The sequence below is a fragment of the Haliotis rufescens genome, unplaced genomic scaffold (assembly GCF_023055435.1).
Source record: "Haliotis rufescens isolate VD_foot unplaced genomic scaffold, xgHalRufe1.0.p SCAF_1, whole genome shotgun sequence".
NCBI classification, from domain to species: domain Eukaryota; kingdom Metazoa; phylum Mollusca; class Gastropoda; order Lepetellida; family Haliotidae; genus Haliotis; species Haliotis rufescens.
In genome coordinates, this window is record NW_025963779.1 from 17,985,149 (window position 1) to 18,004,084 (window position 18,936).

The window sequence follows — 18,936 nt, forward strand, 5'->3', positions numbered from 1 at the left end:
ATGCAGTGTCACAGTGATCCCTGTATACCGGCAGTATAGTGGATGCATGCAGTGTCACAGCGACCCCTGTATACTGGCAGGATAGTGGATGCATGCAGTGTCACAGTGACCCCTGTATACTGGCAGTATAGTGGATGCATGCAGTGTCACAGTGACCCCTGTATACCGGCAGTATAGTGGATGCATGCAGTGTTACAGTGACCCCTGTATACTGGCAGTATAGTGGATGCATGCAGTGTCACAGTGATCCCTGTATACCGGCAGTATAGTGGATGCATGCAGTGTCACAGTGACCCCTGTATACTGGCAGTATAGTGGATGCATGCAGTGTCACAGTGATCCCTGTATACTGGCAGTATAGTGGATGCATGCAGTGTCACAGCGACCCCTGTATACCGGCAGTATAGTGGATGCATGCAGTGTCACAGTGACCCCTGTATACTGGCAGTATAGTGGATGCATGCAGTGTCACAGTGACCCCTGTATACTGGCAGTATAGTGAACACATACAGTGTCACAGTGACCCCTGTCCCGTGTTCACCACTAACCATGGACATGCTCAGTTGACAAAGTCTTCGCTTATCACTATTAACCTGTTGGACATGTGTACTGACAGCTTCTGATAAGCCTGTATCACAAGCACATCACTCTTGCCAGTCTCTGGGTGTGATGTGTCTGGTTTTAGTGAGTACACAAGCTACAGCGTGCTTTCATACAAATACTCTCACAGCAATTCAAGGCCATAACACATTCAGTGCAACTGTACTCTTACCTTACATGTCACCAATAGAGATTCAAGTTTAGAATAGGTCCACAGCAACCTATCCTGGCCATAACAGCCACTCAAAAGGATCGCGTGGTCAGGCTCAGTGACTTGGTTGATGCATGTCATAATAGCAGTAACCACAACGGTGTGGGACGTTGCTCACACTATCAATCACTTGTCTTGTCAAGACACAATTATTTTCAGGCCAACGTCAGGATGCTGCTCCACCTGAAGCTTTTAGTTGCCCAAGTCGTGATTACATATAAGGACCCTCATAAAAACACCTGAAATTATGCTGGGTCTTGTTCCACGAAGCGATCTTAGCCCAAAGACAATCATAGCTCGCATACTTTAATATAGACTTGCAACAATCGTAGCTCTGAGATCGTTTCGTGGAACGGGGCCCTGGCAGTTAAGACGCCTTTGACATTAGCTTAAACTGACACAGCCTGGCGTGCTACTGCAAAGTTCCATCCCTGAATGTACATATCTTAAATTTAGTGTCAAAAGTTTCAGTCAGTGTGCTGTATATCACCATGGAGATATGTCTAGCTCAAGTCTGTTATTTGCAATAAATGTAAACATAATAGCATATGTTTCTTCTCTTGCAGGGGCAATGGAGGTGTTTATAGTGCCATTGACGGACAACATCCAAGATACCAATGTAATTTACTTGAGTAAAACCAACTGCTTTGGTGCAGGCATTCTAGCAGGAATAATGGTAAGCTGTAACATATTCAAAGTAAGTATGGGATAAGGATTCCGAATAATGTTGGATGGATATGAATAAACAAGTCTCAATGGTCTGCACATGCAGCCTCCATTATCCAGTGTATTATGGCGCTGTGGGATTCCATGATAGATCGCCATGTCATAAGAGGTGCCGAAGTTCATCGGGTGGTCAGGCTTAGGGAATTGGTTGATGGATCCATTCACCACTAAAGCTTCATTTCAAAAGTGATGTCACAGTCTCATCTCTCTTATCACTAGTTAAGCACAGAATTTTCTCACTCATGAGTTTGAAATTAACACCCAATAAAAAGACACTTCTGAGTTCTGAAGAAGAGTTTGGCCTTGTACAAGCGAGCCAGTGATACATCTAAACTGGAAAAGAAGATCCTGTTTATTAACATGATCAAGAGGGGGTAAGGGAAGTCCTCATGGTATTAGCATTGCCGGTTGTATCTGAGACAGGATGCGACAAAGCAAAGCGAATACAGGAGTGATATTGGTGCATGTTTCACTGAAACAAACAGGGAAATTTGATTGGACATCTGTATTTAGCAACGTCGGCCGGAATCAGAACGAAGCTATATGTTGTGAATTTGTCCCGGATATATTTTACTAGAGGTGAATTATAAAGTTGAAAATTGAGTATGATAGACAAGATGAAACAAATGAAAACCTCTTGGTGATACTACAATACCCGTACCTGAACATGCTGAATTTAACAATACCTGAACATGCTGAACATAGTTCACTCACTTCTCCCAATCCTAGGATGGCATCCCATTAACTGTCTCATAGGGATCTCATCCACTGCTGGATTGCTAATTACATCAATTGTTGTAAACTATATTCAGGTATTCTGGTATCACCAAGAGGTTGGCATGCTTCACCTTGTCTATCATCCTCCGTTTCCTGCTGTATCATTCCTCCATTCTATTATGACAAATATCTTGGACTCATTAGCCACCGTAGCTTGGTTTTGTGGCCTGTTTGAATGCCACGATACTAAATATAGATGTCCAGCCAAATTACACTGTTCAATTTAAACAAGCATCGATATTACCAGAATTTTGCATTCCATCACAAATATTATTAGACAGTTTTGTTGTACTCTTTCTCTCCCCCCCCCCCTCCATCTTAGTATACCCCAGAAAACACATTATCCAGGTAAATTTGTTATAAGTCTTGTGATTCGTTTAAAGACTTGCTGGGACGTGGCTGCATGTAGATGTATGCAGAATTCACTTTCAGAAGGACCTGTGAACATCCGGGGAAGAATAGGTTTTCAGCAACCCATGCTTGCAAGCGACTTTTGCTTGGTTGAGTGGATCGATGGTCTTAATGTCAATCATAGGATTGTCTGGTTCAGACTCAATTAAGCTTGAATATTGCTGAGTGTGGATTTAAACAACAAACAAACAAACAAACAAACAAAACTTTCAGAAGAGGCATTTTGATTGGTTCTTCATTCAAGCTTGTAAGCAAGCGAAAGTCTGTGCTAAGTAATGGTGGTGGATGGGTCCAAGGGATTGGTTGTAATACAAAGGACATACAATACACTTAGTAATTGAGGATGTTTTATTCTCTCTGCTGGGATATACTTTCCACAAACTCCTTTACATGATCACTGGTCTCTTTCTCAAATATAGCAATGTGATAAGATCAAGTGAATTTCCATGAAAACATTTAGGAAACTCTTAAGAGTCTTTCTACTAAGGGGGGGGGCTTGGGTGGCCCAGTCGCCTAAGGTGCCATGATTTGCTGTACAGAGTTGCGTCCCTTGGGCACGCCAGAAACCTGTGATTGTGGGTTCGAATCCCTGTTCGCCCCGATTATGTTTCTAGGTTTGTCAGCACCACACCTGTGCTCGTGGGTTTCACCGAAGTGATAAACATCTGAGACCTGCGTCACTTCAGGCTTTTCTCCCACATTAAGCTGACACGCCGTGATATAACTAGAATACTGTTAAAAGCGGCGTTAAACCAAACTCACTCACTCACTCACTCACTCACTCACTCACTTTCTACTAAGCACAAGGCTGCTGATTGTTCATGCTGGTACATCTACTAGCACAATACAATCTACCATCCAAACAGCTGTTGTAAGTTCAATGGTCTCATCTCCCATTAAGAGTCAACATGGCATCAACTGAAATGTTGAGGCATTAATGCATTAATCAGATCTCTCCTAGTACTTTATTGCTATTATTGTTTTTCAGATTTGCAAACACTTTTTTTTGTAACATCTTCAACTTACGTATCAAAAAGAAGGAGGGGGGTTTATTGGTAAAACTCATTATCAGTTATCAGCTGTGCACGTAATAAACCTGATAGTGGAGGTGTTAGTTCCTGGAAGTGTTTCCTACCTACCAGTTAAATCCTCCCATGGGATATGTACCAAACATCTGCCAGTGCTGCAACATACTTGACATGTACATCTTCCCAAGGCAAGGGAGTTAACTGACCATAAAAGTTTAGTTTTCACCCTTATGTTATGGCTGGAATAACGAGTCTATGCATAGTCCAATCCAAATCACGTAATGAAATCGACAAATGGTTCGTAAACTGCTGTGCAGATTTCTGCCAATAGCAGGATTTGCAAAGCATGTGTACTGTCATTGTGCCAACTTGGTGTCAACAGATATTTTCCAAATCTTTTCATGTTTTAATCAAGGTGCTCATGTGATTTGATGCACTTTGCGAAGTAAGACCTGTATTTTTTACTATATAGACCTTGATCATCGATCAAATCGTCTCTACTGGGCACCGCCATTGATATGAGAGGTGGAATCTGATTGGTCAATAGTAGAGGCATAGAAGGGACATAACTCATAACAGCCACTGGTGGCACTACTATCGAGCGCAGAAATTCCAGCCTAATTCGTCAAGGGTGGAAACTGGACTTTTACAATCAGTTAACTCCCTTGCCTCTAGAAGATGGACATGTATGATAATTGCAAAGTTAATCATGTTGATGAAAGAAACTACACCATACTATACTGTACTATGTATACATGATATAGTGTTTAGTTCACTGATGTTTGTTCGCCGTTGTTTCAGATGATATTAACAGGAAGCACAGCAATACGAGCGTCCATCAGCAAACGAGCTTCAACAGTAAGGACTACTTTGAACTTGAATATTCATTGTCACTGTGTGTACAGTGGGAAGAATTTCAAAACAAATATTTCCCAGATTTGGGCAAACAGGAAATGTTATCCAGTTATGAAGAAAAAATCACAGACAAGTCAAAGTAAATTTATCTTTTATTCATAAACCTGAACAACGTAATTGATTAACAGGTTTTGAAACTACCGGGTTATCGTAAGTTCACCCATGGAAACCTGTAAAATTTCCTTGAGGACTGCCACTTTTACCATGAGGTGATGTCAACACAGCAGATCAGTCATGTGGACTTGTGACCATATAAATTAATGCCTAACCCAGTTGAATATGAATTTGAAAATGAAAGCCTCAAAAGGTTAATATGTGAGTTGATGTAATTAGCCGAGTGTGCTTCTGCAGGTTCAGTGTCATATGGGAGTAAACATTGTATTATTTATTATGCGAGCCTTCTCGTCTGAAGTGTGAAAATGTGTCATTGTAGAAAGGTGATATTTAAAACCTAACTTCACCAAACAAATTAACTTTAGAAACCATGTATGGACACAAAGCCAAAATGAACGACCCCAATTATCATATGGTGGTAAATGATTTGAAGCAATATGTGTGTACAGGTACACCCAAACATCAGGAAATATCTCTCTGAATTATTGGGAGTGTTGGAACATAGTTTATTGGTGCATCAATGCATGAAGTTTTAGTATCAAAATTTATTATAAAAGTAGTTCATGTGACAGTCTGTCTGTTGCATAAGGACACTGATGAATCATACATTTTGTAGAAGGGGCTTTTGAGAATTTTTTTATAAAATATCTTATTTTCAGGGCACGAGATACTTTTTGAACCACTGAGTTTTACTGACCTGTTATCATTCCCTTTGGGTTTTCTAGATATATTTGGGTTTTCTAGATATATTTGGGTTTTCAGTCGATATTTACTATCTCGGGTACAGTCCATTGGGTACTTTCAAACTGATAAGTGACCCTTCTTCAAGAATTGGGGCGGTCAGGTAGCCTAATGGTTAAAGCGTTCGCTCATCACGCTGAAGACCCGGGTTCGATTCCCGACATGGGTACAATGTTTGAACCCTCTTATGGTGTCTGCACTACACAGAAATAGATAAGCACGCTACGGGTTACAAACGCATATTACAGTGGTATTTCAGCTGTTCTTCCTCACAATAACACTTCTGATTTAACTAGTTTGCAGTGGAAAAATGTGTCTGTTTAGTATATTTTCTGATTGTAGTGTTTGGAACCAATCAGTCAAATCTGTAAACCAAATATAAGAAAATATCAATTCTAGATTAAATTATGCCATAGAACTTGCATTAGTATCTGAGTTGTAGGTATTACTGTGAACAGCTTAATACTCTATATACCATATTCGACGTAATAAGCGCCCCGCTCTAATAAGCGCTCACAGCGATATTTGCTAATATATTGGCAGGTGAACAATCCCAGTTAGCACCCCTTCTGATTAATCAATGTACACAAGACTTATTTATTCGTGTATAATATGCACACGTGTGTTATATACACCCTTAATTAAGGGGAATTAAATTCAGGAAAAATATATCTGTCGTATATAAACATTTCAGGCCGTCAGTATAAGCCACAAATTTAAATATTCTAATAAGAGCCCCCTATTTCTTTTTTTGAGAGCACCCTGGGCGCTTATTACGTTGTATATGGTAGTTTGTATGTTTCTCTTCTGCCAGGTATACCGCTTCTACAACCTGACCATGCTGACACTAGCTCTCTACGTGGCATTGACCATCTTCCTCATAACAGCCTACGGGCTGGGCTGGACAGTCAAGTCCAACTACCCAGTGAGTACTCAGCCACTTCATCCAGAGCAACACTCCTCAGAGCTCCAGATAAGCTGCGTATCTGGGTAAAAGACGCATCAGAAATGCAGAAATACGCAGTAAAATAAAATCCAAGCGTATCAAATACGCAACAAACATTACAGATACGCTACAAAAATAAAACTTGTGTGTATCATCAAAATATTGTGAAGTAACCCTGCGTATTCGATTAGCAAATCAGCAACTTATTTTGAAATTATAAACGGGCATTCCGTCAACCTTGCCAAACTCCATGATGACAGTTACATCATGATCATTTGCCATCACACTTTCTTGTGGAAGTATCGTGGTACTTTTGAGTCCTATAAAGCTCTCGAACCCAAACGAAACCATTTTGCAGGGACTATATGAATAGTGTTTTTAAATATTTAACTTAAATACCCACATGTGTAAAAACTAGTGGGTAACAGAAATTTGAATACCCAGATACAATTACTGATACCCAATGATTTTAAAATGCATGGGTAAAATACACACAACACCAAAACCTTATCTGGAGCTCTGCTTCTACGTGGAGACAGGCAAATGTACTATTATAGTAAATCATCAAGTCCAAACACTGCCAAAAGAAGAAAACAAATTAAAATAATACAGAGTGATCTCCCTTCGATTAATGAAAGATTTAGTCATTTTACGTTTGCCTATGCTTGTAATTACATGGTCCTTTTAGATATTGGACTTTGGTTGGTGGTGTTTCGCTGAATTGCAAGTTTTCATCTTTTTCAGCCAAATACCTTCCATGAAGTCCACATCATCTTGACAACTTTCATTGTTTCAGCCAAATATCGCTTCCATGAGGTCCACATCTCCTTGACAACTTTCATTGTTTCAGCCAAATATCGCTTCCATGAAGTCCACATCATCTTGACAACTTTCATTGTTTCAGCCAAATATCGCTTCCATGAAGTCCACATCATCTTGACAACTTTCATTGTTTCAGCCAAATATCGCTTCCATGAGGTCCACATCATCTTGACAACTTTCATTGTTTCAGCCAAATATCGCTTCCATGAGGTCCACATCTCCTTGACAACTTTCATTGTTTCAGCCAAATACCCCTTCCATGAAGTCCACATCTTCTTGACAACTTTCATTCTGTTTCAGCCAAATACTCACATCCATGAAGTCCACATCTTCATGACAATTAGCACAGTGCTGGGTCTGTTGTTTGTCACGTCAGCGTTTGTCAAGTACTATGACCTTGTGTTTTGTGGCGAGATGCAGCTCGGCAAGAAGTGGCTGGAGTGTCTATGTTGCTGCTTCAACAGGCGGGTACGTCAACGCTTCTTCCACAGGGCTCATCAAGACCCCTTGCACGGGGCACAGCAACACACCATCTACGGGGCACAGCAACACAACATGTACGGGGCACAGCAACACACCATCTACGGGGCACAGCAACACAACATCTACGGGGCACTTCAGCACACCATCCATGGGGCACATCAGTAACTGTTTCACGGGGCACTGTTGATCAGCTAATCCTTATTAACAAAAAACGGACTCAATCATGTCAAAGCTTGTTCATCAGTTGTGGACTTTCAAGTTCTGTGAAGTGCTGCTGTTATATTATATGGTTTATTATGTTTATGTCAATGTTCTGATATTTTCTATCATCGAACCATTAACAGAAAAATGTTCACATAAAACAATATACCCTAATTCCTATACTGAAAATGTTATGAATGTCTGGGACCGCCTCCGTGGTCTAGTGGTAGAGCGTCCAACCGGAGAACGGAAGGTCCGGGGTTCGATCCCCGACCGCGTCATACCAAAAGATGTTTAAAGATGGTACTTGTTGTTACCCTGTCTGGCGCTCGGCATTAAGGGGCTAAAACAAGGACTGGTTGGCTCGGAGTCAGTATACTGTGTCTGAGTGGGATATTCAAGTTAAACTGGGGCATGGTATCTCAGTGAGCTAGCACTATAAATCGGCATCAGTCCAGACTAGTACAAGCAGCCACACAAACACACACACATACATGCACATCGCTATATAAGTGCAATAATCTTGGACGCGACGTTAAACCCCATTTCACCTCACCTATGAATGTCCAGGGTGTGATTTTCCTATTTTTAGTTCCTACTGGTGCAGCTCAAATGTCATTTAAGATCAAGCATGTGTGTTCCATGCTTCTCAACAGGAACAGTGCATATGTGTCTGGCTTTGTAGGATGGTCAAATTTTTCTTCCACCGTCAAATCCAAATGAAATACTAGAATCAGGGCAACAAATACTCAGTGACCATAAAATAAAACAACACACAGCCGTGCCAATTTACATTTGTCAGAGGGGTACACAAAGAATATGATCTAGACTACCTGTTGTCGGACTTTCATTTTTGTGGAAGCCTTGGGGGCTGACTGGGTTTAGATCGCTGACTTTGTGTGTTTGCGATTAGGTGCCTCACTCTGAGAGTGTGGGTTTGAATCCCGGACGGCACTCAACCCAAACTATACTTTACTATGAAATTGCTTTCCCAAATATAACATTTGTATCACACACTATAGTTCCAGATTTACTGAAACTTGCCTTGAATATGTGATCTGTACTGCCTGTAGTTGTCTGATGAGGTTTGCTTTTGGAACAGGAAGTAAGATTGTGATTTATAGACAAATGTAGAAACACACATGTCCTATCTCACAGAGTAGGAAACCATTGTTAATAGGGTTGAAGTGAAAATCCACAATTTCAGTAATACCGTTTTCTCCCATCTAAAACTGCATTGTCCAGTTGTTTGAAGATAACCAAGTACTCTGCTGTAACTTGGAACATCATCTGGAGTATGTTTCCTGTTGTTTCTGTGCAGCAGCCATGTTGTTGTTGCAGCCTGGTTTGTTAAGATGCCTCCTGCAGGCTGAAATGAGACGACCGCCTCCGTGGGCTAGTTGTAGAGCGTCCGCCCGGAGAGCGTAAGGTCCGGGGTTCAATCCCTGGCTGTGTCATACCAAAAGATGTTAAAAGATGGTACTTGTTATTACCCTGTCTGGCGCTCGGCATTAAGGGGCTAAATCAAGGACTGGTCGGCTCGAAGTCAGTATACTGTGTCTGAGTGGGGTATTCATGTTAAACTGCGGCATGGTATCTCAGTGAGCTAGCACTATAAATCGGCATCAATCCGGACTTGTACAAGCAGCCACACACACAAACACGTACATGCACGTCACTATATAAGTGCAATAATCTTGGACGCGACGTTAAACCCAATTTCACCTCACCTCACCTGAAAAGAGACAAACTCACACTCTGCTTGTGTTGTATATATGATGACCTCTGTTTTTGTGGTTACTGTTGAATGTATTTTATATAGATTTTGCTTTTGACTGAAATGCTTTCATATATATATCCCAACATAACCCATGTTTATTGTGTGCATACAGTAAATGCATTGTGTTTATATTTCATGCCCTGCCACTATCCTTTAACTGGCACGACACCTCTACATAAAACCCACTGTCACACACATACAGTCTTCAAAATTCATGCTAGTCTACTAGCTCAAGACTACTGTAATTCAGGGATGGTGGATGGGGGGCAGGTTTGTTAATGCTAAAGGTATCCTAAGGGCTAGTTGAATTTCAAAAATGTTGGTGGATATTGCTCTATGTTTCACTATTTGAGCTAGCAGATATTCTTGGTTAATTTCCATTGCTGTACATTGTGTAAAAAATTGATGATGATATATTTAATTCTGAACCAGTTCTCAATGTTTAAATTGTTCTACATATTGGAAGTGAATAAAACGGAGAGAAAACAAAGTAAGCATGTTTGTCGTGTTCATGCAGGACTAGGTACGTATACACTCTGAGGACGAGCGACATGAGGTTTACACTTGTCCTCTGGACTTATCTCAAGACAGACACATTTCTAAGGCAGCACATACACATCCAAACACCACCTATCCAAACACCACCCATCCAAACACCACCCATCCAAACACCACCCAGCCAAAGACCACTCATCCAAACACTTACCATCTACCCACCCAGTGACTCCACACCCTCTCAGTGTGCTCAACCACTCAACCATTGCTCAGCTCCCATCTCTCAATCCAATTCGCTGGTCCAGTCCCAATTCATCCCCAGCTCACCCACACTTAGTGTACTGTTAGTGTTAGTGTAAGTTTTAGTGTTAGTGTTAGGTGTACTTATGTCCAGCATAGAGTCAGCACTGTACATGGATAAATAGACAGCAGCAAATGGTGATTACTTTCGTGAATGAGCACTTTGTTTTTGGTTAAAAGTACAAAAATACAATGTTTAAAAAACATAAACATTTTATAAACATAAAGGCTTATCTTGTCAGACTCACAGCACTTTAATTCAATGATGGGTAATATTACACTGTTCTGAGAGTTGTATTTACCACTGTTAACCTTTTCAACAGAAAATGTTTTCAACGATGTGTTTTATTGACTTCCTGCTTTTGCTAATATTTTGCAATGTGTTTTTCATGATTGCTACATTTTCCCCGTGTGTGAATGTCACAGCAAAATGACTTGAGTGATTAACTTCTGATATTTTAAAATAAGTTTGTATTATTAACACATAACTGAGCATGCTGAGTGAGATAAACAACAATATACCTAAACAGATTAATATTTTAAAGTGTCACATTTTCTATATGTTTTATATGCACTATTCGCACTGGTCCCTCTCAAAGTTTGCTTTACCTAACTTGCCTAATTTGCAAATGTTATATTGTATGACTGCAGATAATTATCAGTCTAGAATGTCATAAAAAGGCTGTTTATTTTACAGTTACTACCAACACAGTATCAACATTGATAGAAAGTTTTTTAGTAAGTAGCATTTTTTATGACAGTGCTTATAACACAGTTTAGCATTTTCCTTACTAGGCCATTGGATATAAAACGCTTTAGCCATACTAGGAGCTTTTGTTACGGAGGATATTTAACTAATACATGCACAACGCAAACACATTATCATTCTTATCACATTGCACTTATGTTCTTATGTTATAGTGATAATTATTATTGTGATTGTGGTAACATTACAAGAATAATAGTTTATGTATATATGTAACAGAACGTAGTTTTAACGAACACTGATATTGTGTGTGTACTAATGGCTATTTCAAGTAAGCTATTTCAAAAGTCCTGATTGCTTCACAATATATAGAGGATATTCCATTTTTCTCTCGAGTAACGGGGAGAGGAGATATTTTCACGATTGGTGTGCTGCACTCAGCAATACTCCAGCTTTGTGACAGCGGTCTGTGTATAATCGAGTTTGGACCAGACAATCTGATGATTGATGTTATGAGCATCGATATACGCAAATGGGATATGATGCCATGCATCAACCAAGTCAGCAAGCCTGACCACCTGCTCCCGTTAATCCCCTCTTCCGACAACATGAGTTGCTGAAGACCAATTCTAGCCCAGGTCTTTCGTTTTTTTTGTCTCAATTAGAATCTGATGTGAAATAGTACTGACACCAAATCGGCGACGCATCAACAATGTCACAGCTTTAGGATCTGTAGACGATCCACAGTAAGATCGTTGGTGCATGTTTGTTTTAGTTCCCCCTCACTAACCCTAAACTAGAACTCACATGAAAGCTGGTTAAGGGAAGCTACGATAGTAAATAGGAATCTGATAAAACAGTCAACATTCCTTGATGACATCCGACCTCCTGCGTGGTCAAATGGTAGAGAGTCTGCCCAGAGAGTGGAAGGTCCAGGTTTTATCCCCGGATGCATCATACAAAAAGACATCAAAAGATGGTACTTGTTGTTACCCTGTCTGTAGCATAAAGGGGCTAAAACAAGGACTGGTCATCTCAGTGTCAGTACACTGTGTCTGTGTGGTGTATTCATGATAAACTTTGGCATGGTATCTCAGTAGGCTACCAGTAGAAGCAGCCACACACACAGACAAATACACACATACATGCATTTCGCTATATGAGTGCAATAATCTTGGAAGCGTCAATCTCATTAAAATCTCATTAGTGATCGCTATTGCTGCACAAAGCTTTGTTCAGGATGAAGATGTAGAGTGTTATCTGACCACTTCATTTATAAATGACCATCTGTCTGGTGACAAGTGATTTAAAATGAGTTTGATATGGTTCACAGAAAATACAGAGTTAAGGTGTAAAGAATTATCGCTTAACCCAGCTTCTAACTTTGCCAGCAGGATGACTATTAAAATGCTTTGGAATCTTTCTCCATTTAGTTTCCTTTGAGGGTTTTAAAGGTAACATACTTCATTCAAGGGGAAGTAACTCTGGTAAAGCAAGGGACTTTTTTATTCTTTTCTGTATATACACAGTACCTGCTTAATACTAAGCCATGTAGAAACGGTGTCATGAATCATGAGAGGTGTTCGATCCAACCAGGCAGCCATTTCCTGTTATATTGAATAGGAGATTGAAAGTAAATTTAGGATCATGGATCCAGTGTTTTTTTGTGCATGTGCAACAGGGTATTATTATCTCATCTGGGCAGTTGCTGAAATGTTATTCTCACTTGTGGTGAATCCAATCTCATTAAAATCAGATCTTAGTTTTCGCTATCGCTAAACAAAGATCCAAGGACTTCCCATTAAGGGTCATGTCAGAACGACCTTTCTTCCAACCAATCAGAGCATCGCTTACCAGATCATGAAAGTGACAGCCGGAATGAGTTTCTAATCATGCAACCACGATTTATCTAACACGGGGTATTCCGAACGACAGGTACGGGTTTTATGATTATATCCATACAGTCTAGGCCATCTATAAGCCATACCAGAATGGTCTTCATATTAGTTTTAACATTTTTAATCCAGAATACGTCAAAATATGTTTCAAAGCGTAGTCGCCAGTTTGAAACTAGTGTCGTACAGCTCGAGAAAGCTGCCATCTGATTGGCCAATGTCAATTTCTTGTCGGTCATTTCATTGGTCGGTCAAAATTCGCAAAAGGTCGTTTTGTCGTGACCCGTAATGGGATGTCCTCAGATCTTTGTTTAGTGGTAGATTGTGGTGAATCCAGCGTAGAATTAGTGCCCACTAACACAAGCTTGTTGTGAGAGTTGACACAATGCAGTGGTAGTCAGACACTGTGATGTGGCTGATTGCTTGTCATGGTCCCCAGGTGATGTGGCTTATGTGGAGGCAACTGGATGAATATTTGTTTGTTGGTTTGTTGGTTTGTTGTTTAATGCCACATGCAGCACTATTGCAGCTTTCATGACAGCAGTTTGTCAATAATCAAGTCTGGACCAGACAGTCCAGTGATTGATATCATGAACAATCGATCCACGCAATTGGGATACGATGCCGGGCATCAACTAAGTCAGCGAGCCTGACCACCCGATCCTGTTAGTTGCCGCTTACGACAAGCATAGTCACCTTTTATAACAAGCATGGGCTGCTGAAGACCTACTCTACCCCGGATCTTCATGGGTGACTGGATTAATAACATACTGCCATGTGACCCGTGAAGATCCGTGGTAGAATAGATCTTCAGCAGCCCTTGCTTGACGTAAAAGGCGACTAACGGGATCGGTTGGTCAGGCACGCATTGATGTCATTGATCCTAATTGCGTGGATCGATGCTCATGATATCAATCACTGGATTGTCTGGTCCAGACTCAATTATTTACAGACTGCCGTCATATAGCTGGAATATTGCTGAGTGCCGTGTTAAACAACAAACCAACCAAACCAACCTAATACTGCCATGTTGAAACTAGGATATTGCAGACTGCACACATAATCATGTTAACCAACATTCACTCTCTAACATATTCGCGCAATGCTATACTCATGGTGTAGCACTCAGCACATTGCATAAAGGGAGATAACTATGTTACGAGAAATAAATAAGATGAGATAGTGATTTCGTCTGTCATATTTATTTGATGTTAGACTGCAAATGGGGAAATAGCCATACCTCAAGGGAAATAACCTTTATTTCTGTTCACAGCAAGGGTGGTCGCAAACACATTCCAGAATGGCTGCAAGAGGAAGCCAGCCTGCAGGCCTACCCATATAGATCCCCAGCACTCGGTCCTCCCGCTTCTGCTGTCTACGTGTCCACTGATGTGTTCTGTGCTCAAAGATACCATTCAGAACACAGATACACAATGAAGAGAGAGCAGAGTTATCTGCCCTTACTAATAGCTATTACATGTGATATGTTTGTTTCACGTTTGAGTCTTCCCTGGATGAAATATTCTTATGGGACTTGAAAAACTGTTTGGTATTATGTATGTTCATCATTACGAAAATAGATTCATACCTTTAGTTTCTATCAATCTCATTAAAATGGGATGTCCTCAGATCTTTGTTTAGCAGTAGCGAGAACTAAGATCTGATTTTGATGAGATTGAGTTTCTTTTGAATTGGACACTGTACACTAAAAAGAGACTGGGGGGAAACATTGTCAAGTGGGATTCAAATTATATTTTTTTTAGTTTTGTCAAACTTGTGTTTTAGTTCCAAGTTTGAAAAATGCACTTTCAGCAATGACATTTAATTGAAATTGAAACATTTGAAAAGAGATGTTTCATGTATGCTGTTTATCTATATCCAATCTTATTTAAGTTATAGAAATCAGTAAGTATTGTTATTTTTTATATCATGTTGTTTTATCCGTCAATCACACAAACAGTACAGATTGATACCTGTGACTGCCTTATATAGATACAAAACTAAACTAAATTTCCTGTCACTTTTCCTTCTGCTATGTGATACAGATCAGTGCTCATATTTTAGGTGGTTTCTGGGTCCTTAATGTTTGCTGCTATAGCATTTGAATGTGGGACACCTTAAATAACGGTTAACTTTAGGTTCTGACAATACCGCTTTAGTTTTACGCTGAATTTAGAACACTGCATGTCCACACACAAGGAAATCTCCACCGCCATAGAATGCAAAATGTTTATATGTTCTTGTACTGAGTACATGTATAAATGAATTTTGATAACTTAAAAAAAAATTTGTTGGACTGTTTTATATTTGTAAATTATTTCTCTTAGAAATGTTGAAAAATGAAGTTATGCATCTTCCAGTGGCAAAAGTGTTTACTTAATACCAGTAACCTTTGCCACGGGAAGATGGTAATTATGTATCTAACTTTAGTTCATCACACTTTGTGATATACTGTGGCATTTGATCATTTGTAATCTTTATTTATGTTTAACAACATCTGTCTAATGTTCTTATTAATTGTTTGCATCACATATATACATGCAATTATTTAGTTGTAGTTTGTTTACACTTATGTTTTTGTTTGTGTCCTGCACATGCAGCATTTGTATGTGTGATGTGACTGTCATGGTTCATGAAAATCAGGACTCTCATGGGCATTTCATGCTTGGAAGAGAAGTATTTGGAAGACAGCGTGATTACAACCTGTGATCTCACTGACTGTGTGTCATCATACTTTGATAGTGTCAATCCGTTTTCATGCTGTCTATCACTGTTACCCTGGCCCTGATTACTGAACCCAACTATGTGTATGGTGGTTTTCATAGGGATGTATCTAGGGTTCCAAATAATTGCCCTTTAACAGGCAAATTGGGAAAAAATTGGGATATTTTTCAATTTTGTTACTACAGACCCAGAAGATCTGGGGTAGAATAGGTCTTCAGCAACCCATGCTTGTCGTAAAAGCCGACTAAAGGGATCTGGTGATTAACAACAAACAAACAATCTTGTTACTCTTCTTATTTTTGAAAATTCTGAGGTACTGGACATTTTAATTCAAATTGGGAATTTTTACAGTCATTTGCTGACATGGGCTGAATGTCAACCTCTGTGCTGGTCTAGATAGCTCCTTGGATACTTGGATACAGTATGGTGTTTATAGGGTGTTTTGGTAAGAGATGAAAAGCATTAATTAATTTATTTGGCCCTGAGCAGGGATTGGATTCGGAATATAGCAGATGCATGACAATTATGTCATTCATGCCTTGTCAGTAATCCTTTTTGCATTCTTTGAGTATTACTATTCTTAAAAGAACTAATACAGCATTTCACACCCTCCACCCTGACATCAATTAATGAAACTTCTTTGGAGAGCCGTTCTTGAGTTATGTGATCTCAAAATGCCAGTCACTCAGATACGGTTGGCCTATTTTGCTAACGTCATATAATTGGGGAATAATAGAGTAAGGATATTGCACGAATTTACAATAAACCTTGTAATGCAAGATCTCCAAAAGGTGTATAGTTCATATTAGACTTCTCATTTTTTCGGACGGTGGGCTATTCTGTGCTCAACATAAATTATTTGTACACTTTGATTTGAAGATGAAATCAAATGAAAACAACTAGAATTTGTATATAGGTTTATGGCTGCAAGACTGCGTTATGCCTCGTGATAGTCACGTGCACGAAACGTTCCAATATGGATTCCTGTCATGTTTATGGCTGCAAGACTGCGTTATTCCTCGTGATAGTCACGTGCACGAAACGTTCCAATATGGATTTCTGTCATGTTTATGCCTGTAAGACTGCGTTATTCCTCGTGATAGTCACGTGCACGAAACGTTCCAATATGGATTCCTGTCATGTTTATGGCTGCAAGACTGCGTTATTCCTCGTGATAGTCACGTGCACGAAACGTTCCAATATGGATTTCTGTCATGTTTATGCCTGTAAGACTGCGTTATTCCTCATGATAGTCACGTGCACGAAACGTTCCAATATGGATTCCTGTCATGTTTATGGCTGCAAGACTGCGTTATTCCTCGTGATAGTCACGTGCACGAAACGTTCCAATATGGATTCCTGTCATGTTTATGCCTGTAAGACTGCGTTATTCCTCGTGATAGTCACGTGCACGAAACGTTCCAATATGGATTCCTGTCATGTTTATGGCTGCAAGACTGCGTTATTCCTCGTGATAGTCACGTGCACGAAACGTTCCAATATGGATTCCTGTCATGTTTATGCCTGTAAGACTGCGTTATTCCTCGTGATAGTCACGTGCACGAAACGTTCCAATATGGATTCCTGTCATGTTTATGCCTGTAAGACTGCGTTATTCCTCGTGATAGTCACGTGCACGAAACGTTCCAATATGGATTCCTGTCATGTTTATGCCTGTAAGACTGCGTTATTCCTCGTGATAGTCACGTGCACGAAACGTTCCAATATGGATTCCTGCCAGTGTTGGCTGAGGTCGTATTGTCGGGAAGAGGGGAGCTAGTATTATCTCAGTTTCCTCTCTTAAACTAGTTGATGATTTTACTGCTACACTTTGTTTTTGAAGTATCGCGTTGTCTAATCGTAAGTTTGGTCTGGAAGAAACATGTGTCTCTTTCAGACTCAGGGTTTCTAGTGAAACAATCGTGTGTATGCGTTGTTTTCACTTGACTTGTTACTGCTTGATTATCCAATGTAGTTCAGGAATTATTGTCAAGAAAATGACAGACAGGTAAACGGGTTGTGTGCTATTTTGTATGCTTGAATTACGTTTATGCATGATAATTTAGTTTAATAACATAGTCATTTATAATGCTATCAATTGTTTTTCAATCAGCATTAAACTTTAGTAGTATGACAATTCACGTGAAGCTAGAGATGTGAGAATAAGGTTACCAGTGTCGTTTTCAAACATATTTCTCTGAAATTAAACATGACTATCGGTGCCATAGATGATGCAGCAGCTGGAAACGACAAGCAGACATAGAATCACGGAAATCACGTAACTGTCATAGCCTTGGCACTCAGTTGTATATGAGATCAACTGACTTAATTTTTCAAAGTTTGTAAATGAAGTTATCAAATTGTTTTCAACACATTAGATTTTTCAGTGGCTTTTGTTTTGTATTCCATGTCACAAAGGTTTGTGTGAACAGACTTGTTTTGATGGTATACATGATGCTGCGAAAATAATATTGATTCGTGTACCAATCATTTATTCTTTTATGTTATCTTTTTTTGGTATTTTTTACTGACATATATAAGGTGTCCAGTTGGTTGATGTGCCCAGCAGTGTTGGCTCACCACGCGGAGAAGATGGGTTCCTTGTTGGGTGTTCATTGATGTGATATTGCTGGATTATTGCTAAACTATTTCCAGGGAGACATTAACCTCGACCCACTCACTCACTCACTCACGCACGCACGCACGCACGCACGCACGCACTCACTCACTCACTCACTCACTCACTCACTCACTCGAATGTGATCAATCTGGAACAAAATATTAATAAGTGAATCCAAGTCTTGATTATGCGTCCCTTGCCCAGTGTTGAAACTCATCCCGAACTGTGTCAATTTCGAACGCAAAACACAAGTTTCTCGCGACCACAATAGTTCTCGGCCTATAGTTACAACAATGTAGAGGCCGTATCTTTTTAAATCATTCAGATACGATTGCACCTTGTCAGATTATGATCATTTATTAAAAAAAACAACTTTTTATTTATCCCCTATTTCGGAAATGTTCCTAACTTTTCAAAAAGCATGACCTGATTTACGTTTCC

General features: G+C 39.8%; 2 protein-coding genes across 7 annotated transcripts in view; one reads left to right on the plus strand and one right to left on the minus strand.

Annotated features, from left to right (window-relative positions):
• Nucleotides 1-18,365, plus strand: part of LOC124149963 — a 28,604-nt gene extending 10,239 nt beyond the window's left edge. The window contains exons 3-8 of one of the 4 annotated variants that reach the window (XM_046521849.2): nucleotides 1,378-1,487; nucleotides 4,555-4,611; nucleotides 6,338-6,448; nucleotides 7,592-7,759; nucleotides 11,248-11,288; nucleotides 14,425-18,365. In XM_046521849.2, the coding sequence (XP_046377805.1) occupies nucleotides 1,378-1,487; nucleotides 4,555-4,611; nucleotides 6,338-6,448; nucleotides 7,592-7,759; nucleotides 11,248-11,274 (473 nt within the window). In that variant the 3' untranslated portion in view covers nucleotides 11,275-11,288; nucleotides 14,425-18,365. Of the gene's footprint in view, nucleotides 1-1,377; nucleotides 1,488-4,554; nucleotides 4,612-6,337; nucleotides 6,449-7,591; nucleotides 8,290-11,247; nucleotides 11,289-14,424 lie in introns of those variants that run through there. The other 3 variants (XM_046521832.2, XM_046521822.2, XM_046521840.2) reach the window with 3 other exon arrangements.
• Nucleotides 1-18,936, minus strand: part of LOC124149986 (DNA-directed RNA polymerase III subunit RPC10-like) — a 52,123-nt gene that overhangs the window by 31,917 nt on the left and 1,270 nt on the right. Inside the window, exon 1 of one of the 3 annotated variants that reach the window (XM_048392308.1) lies at nucleotides 773-1,013. The exons of the other annotated variants lie outside the window; for them this stretch is intronic. Coding sequence (XP_048248265.1) covers nucleotides 773-892 — 120 coding nt within the window. The 5' untranslated portion in view covers nucleotides 893-1,013. Of the gene's footprint in view, nucleotides 1-772; nucleotides 1,014-18,936 lie in introns of those variants that run through there. 3 annotated transcript variants of the gene reach the window in all.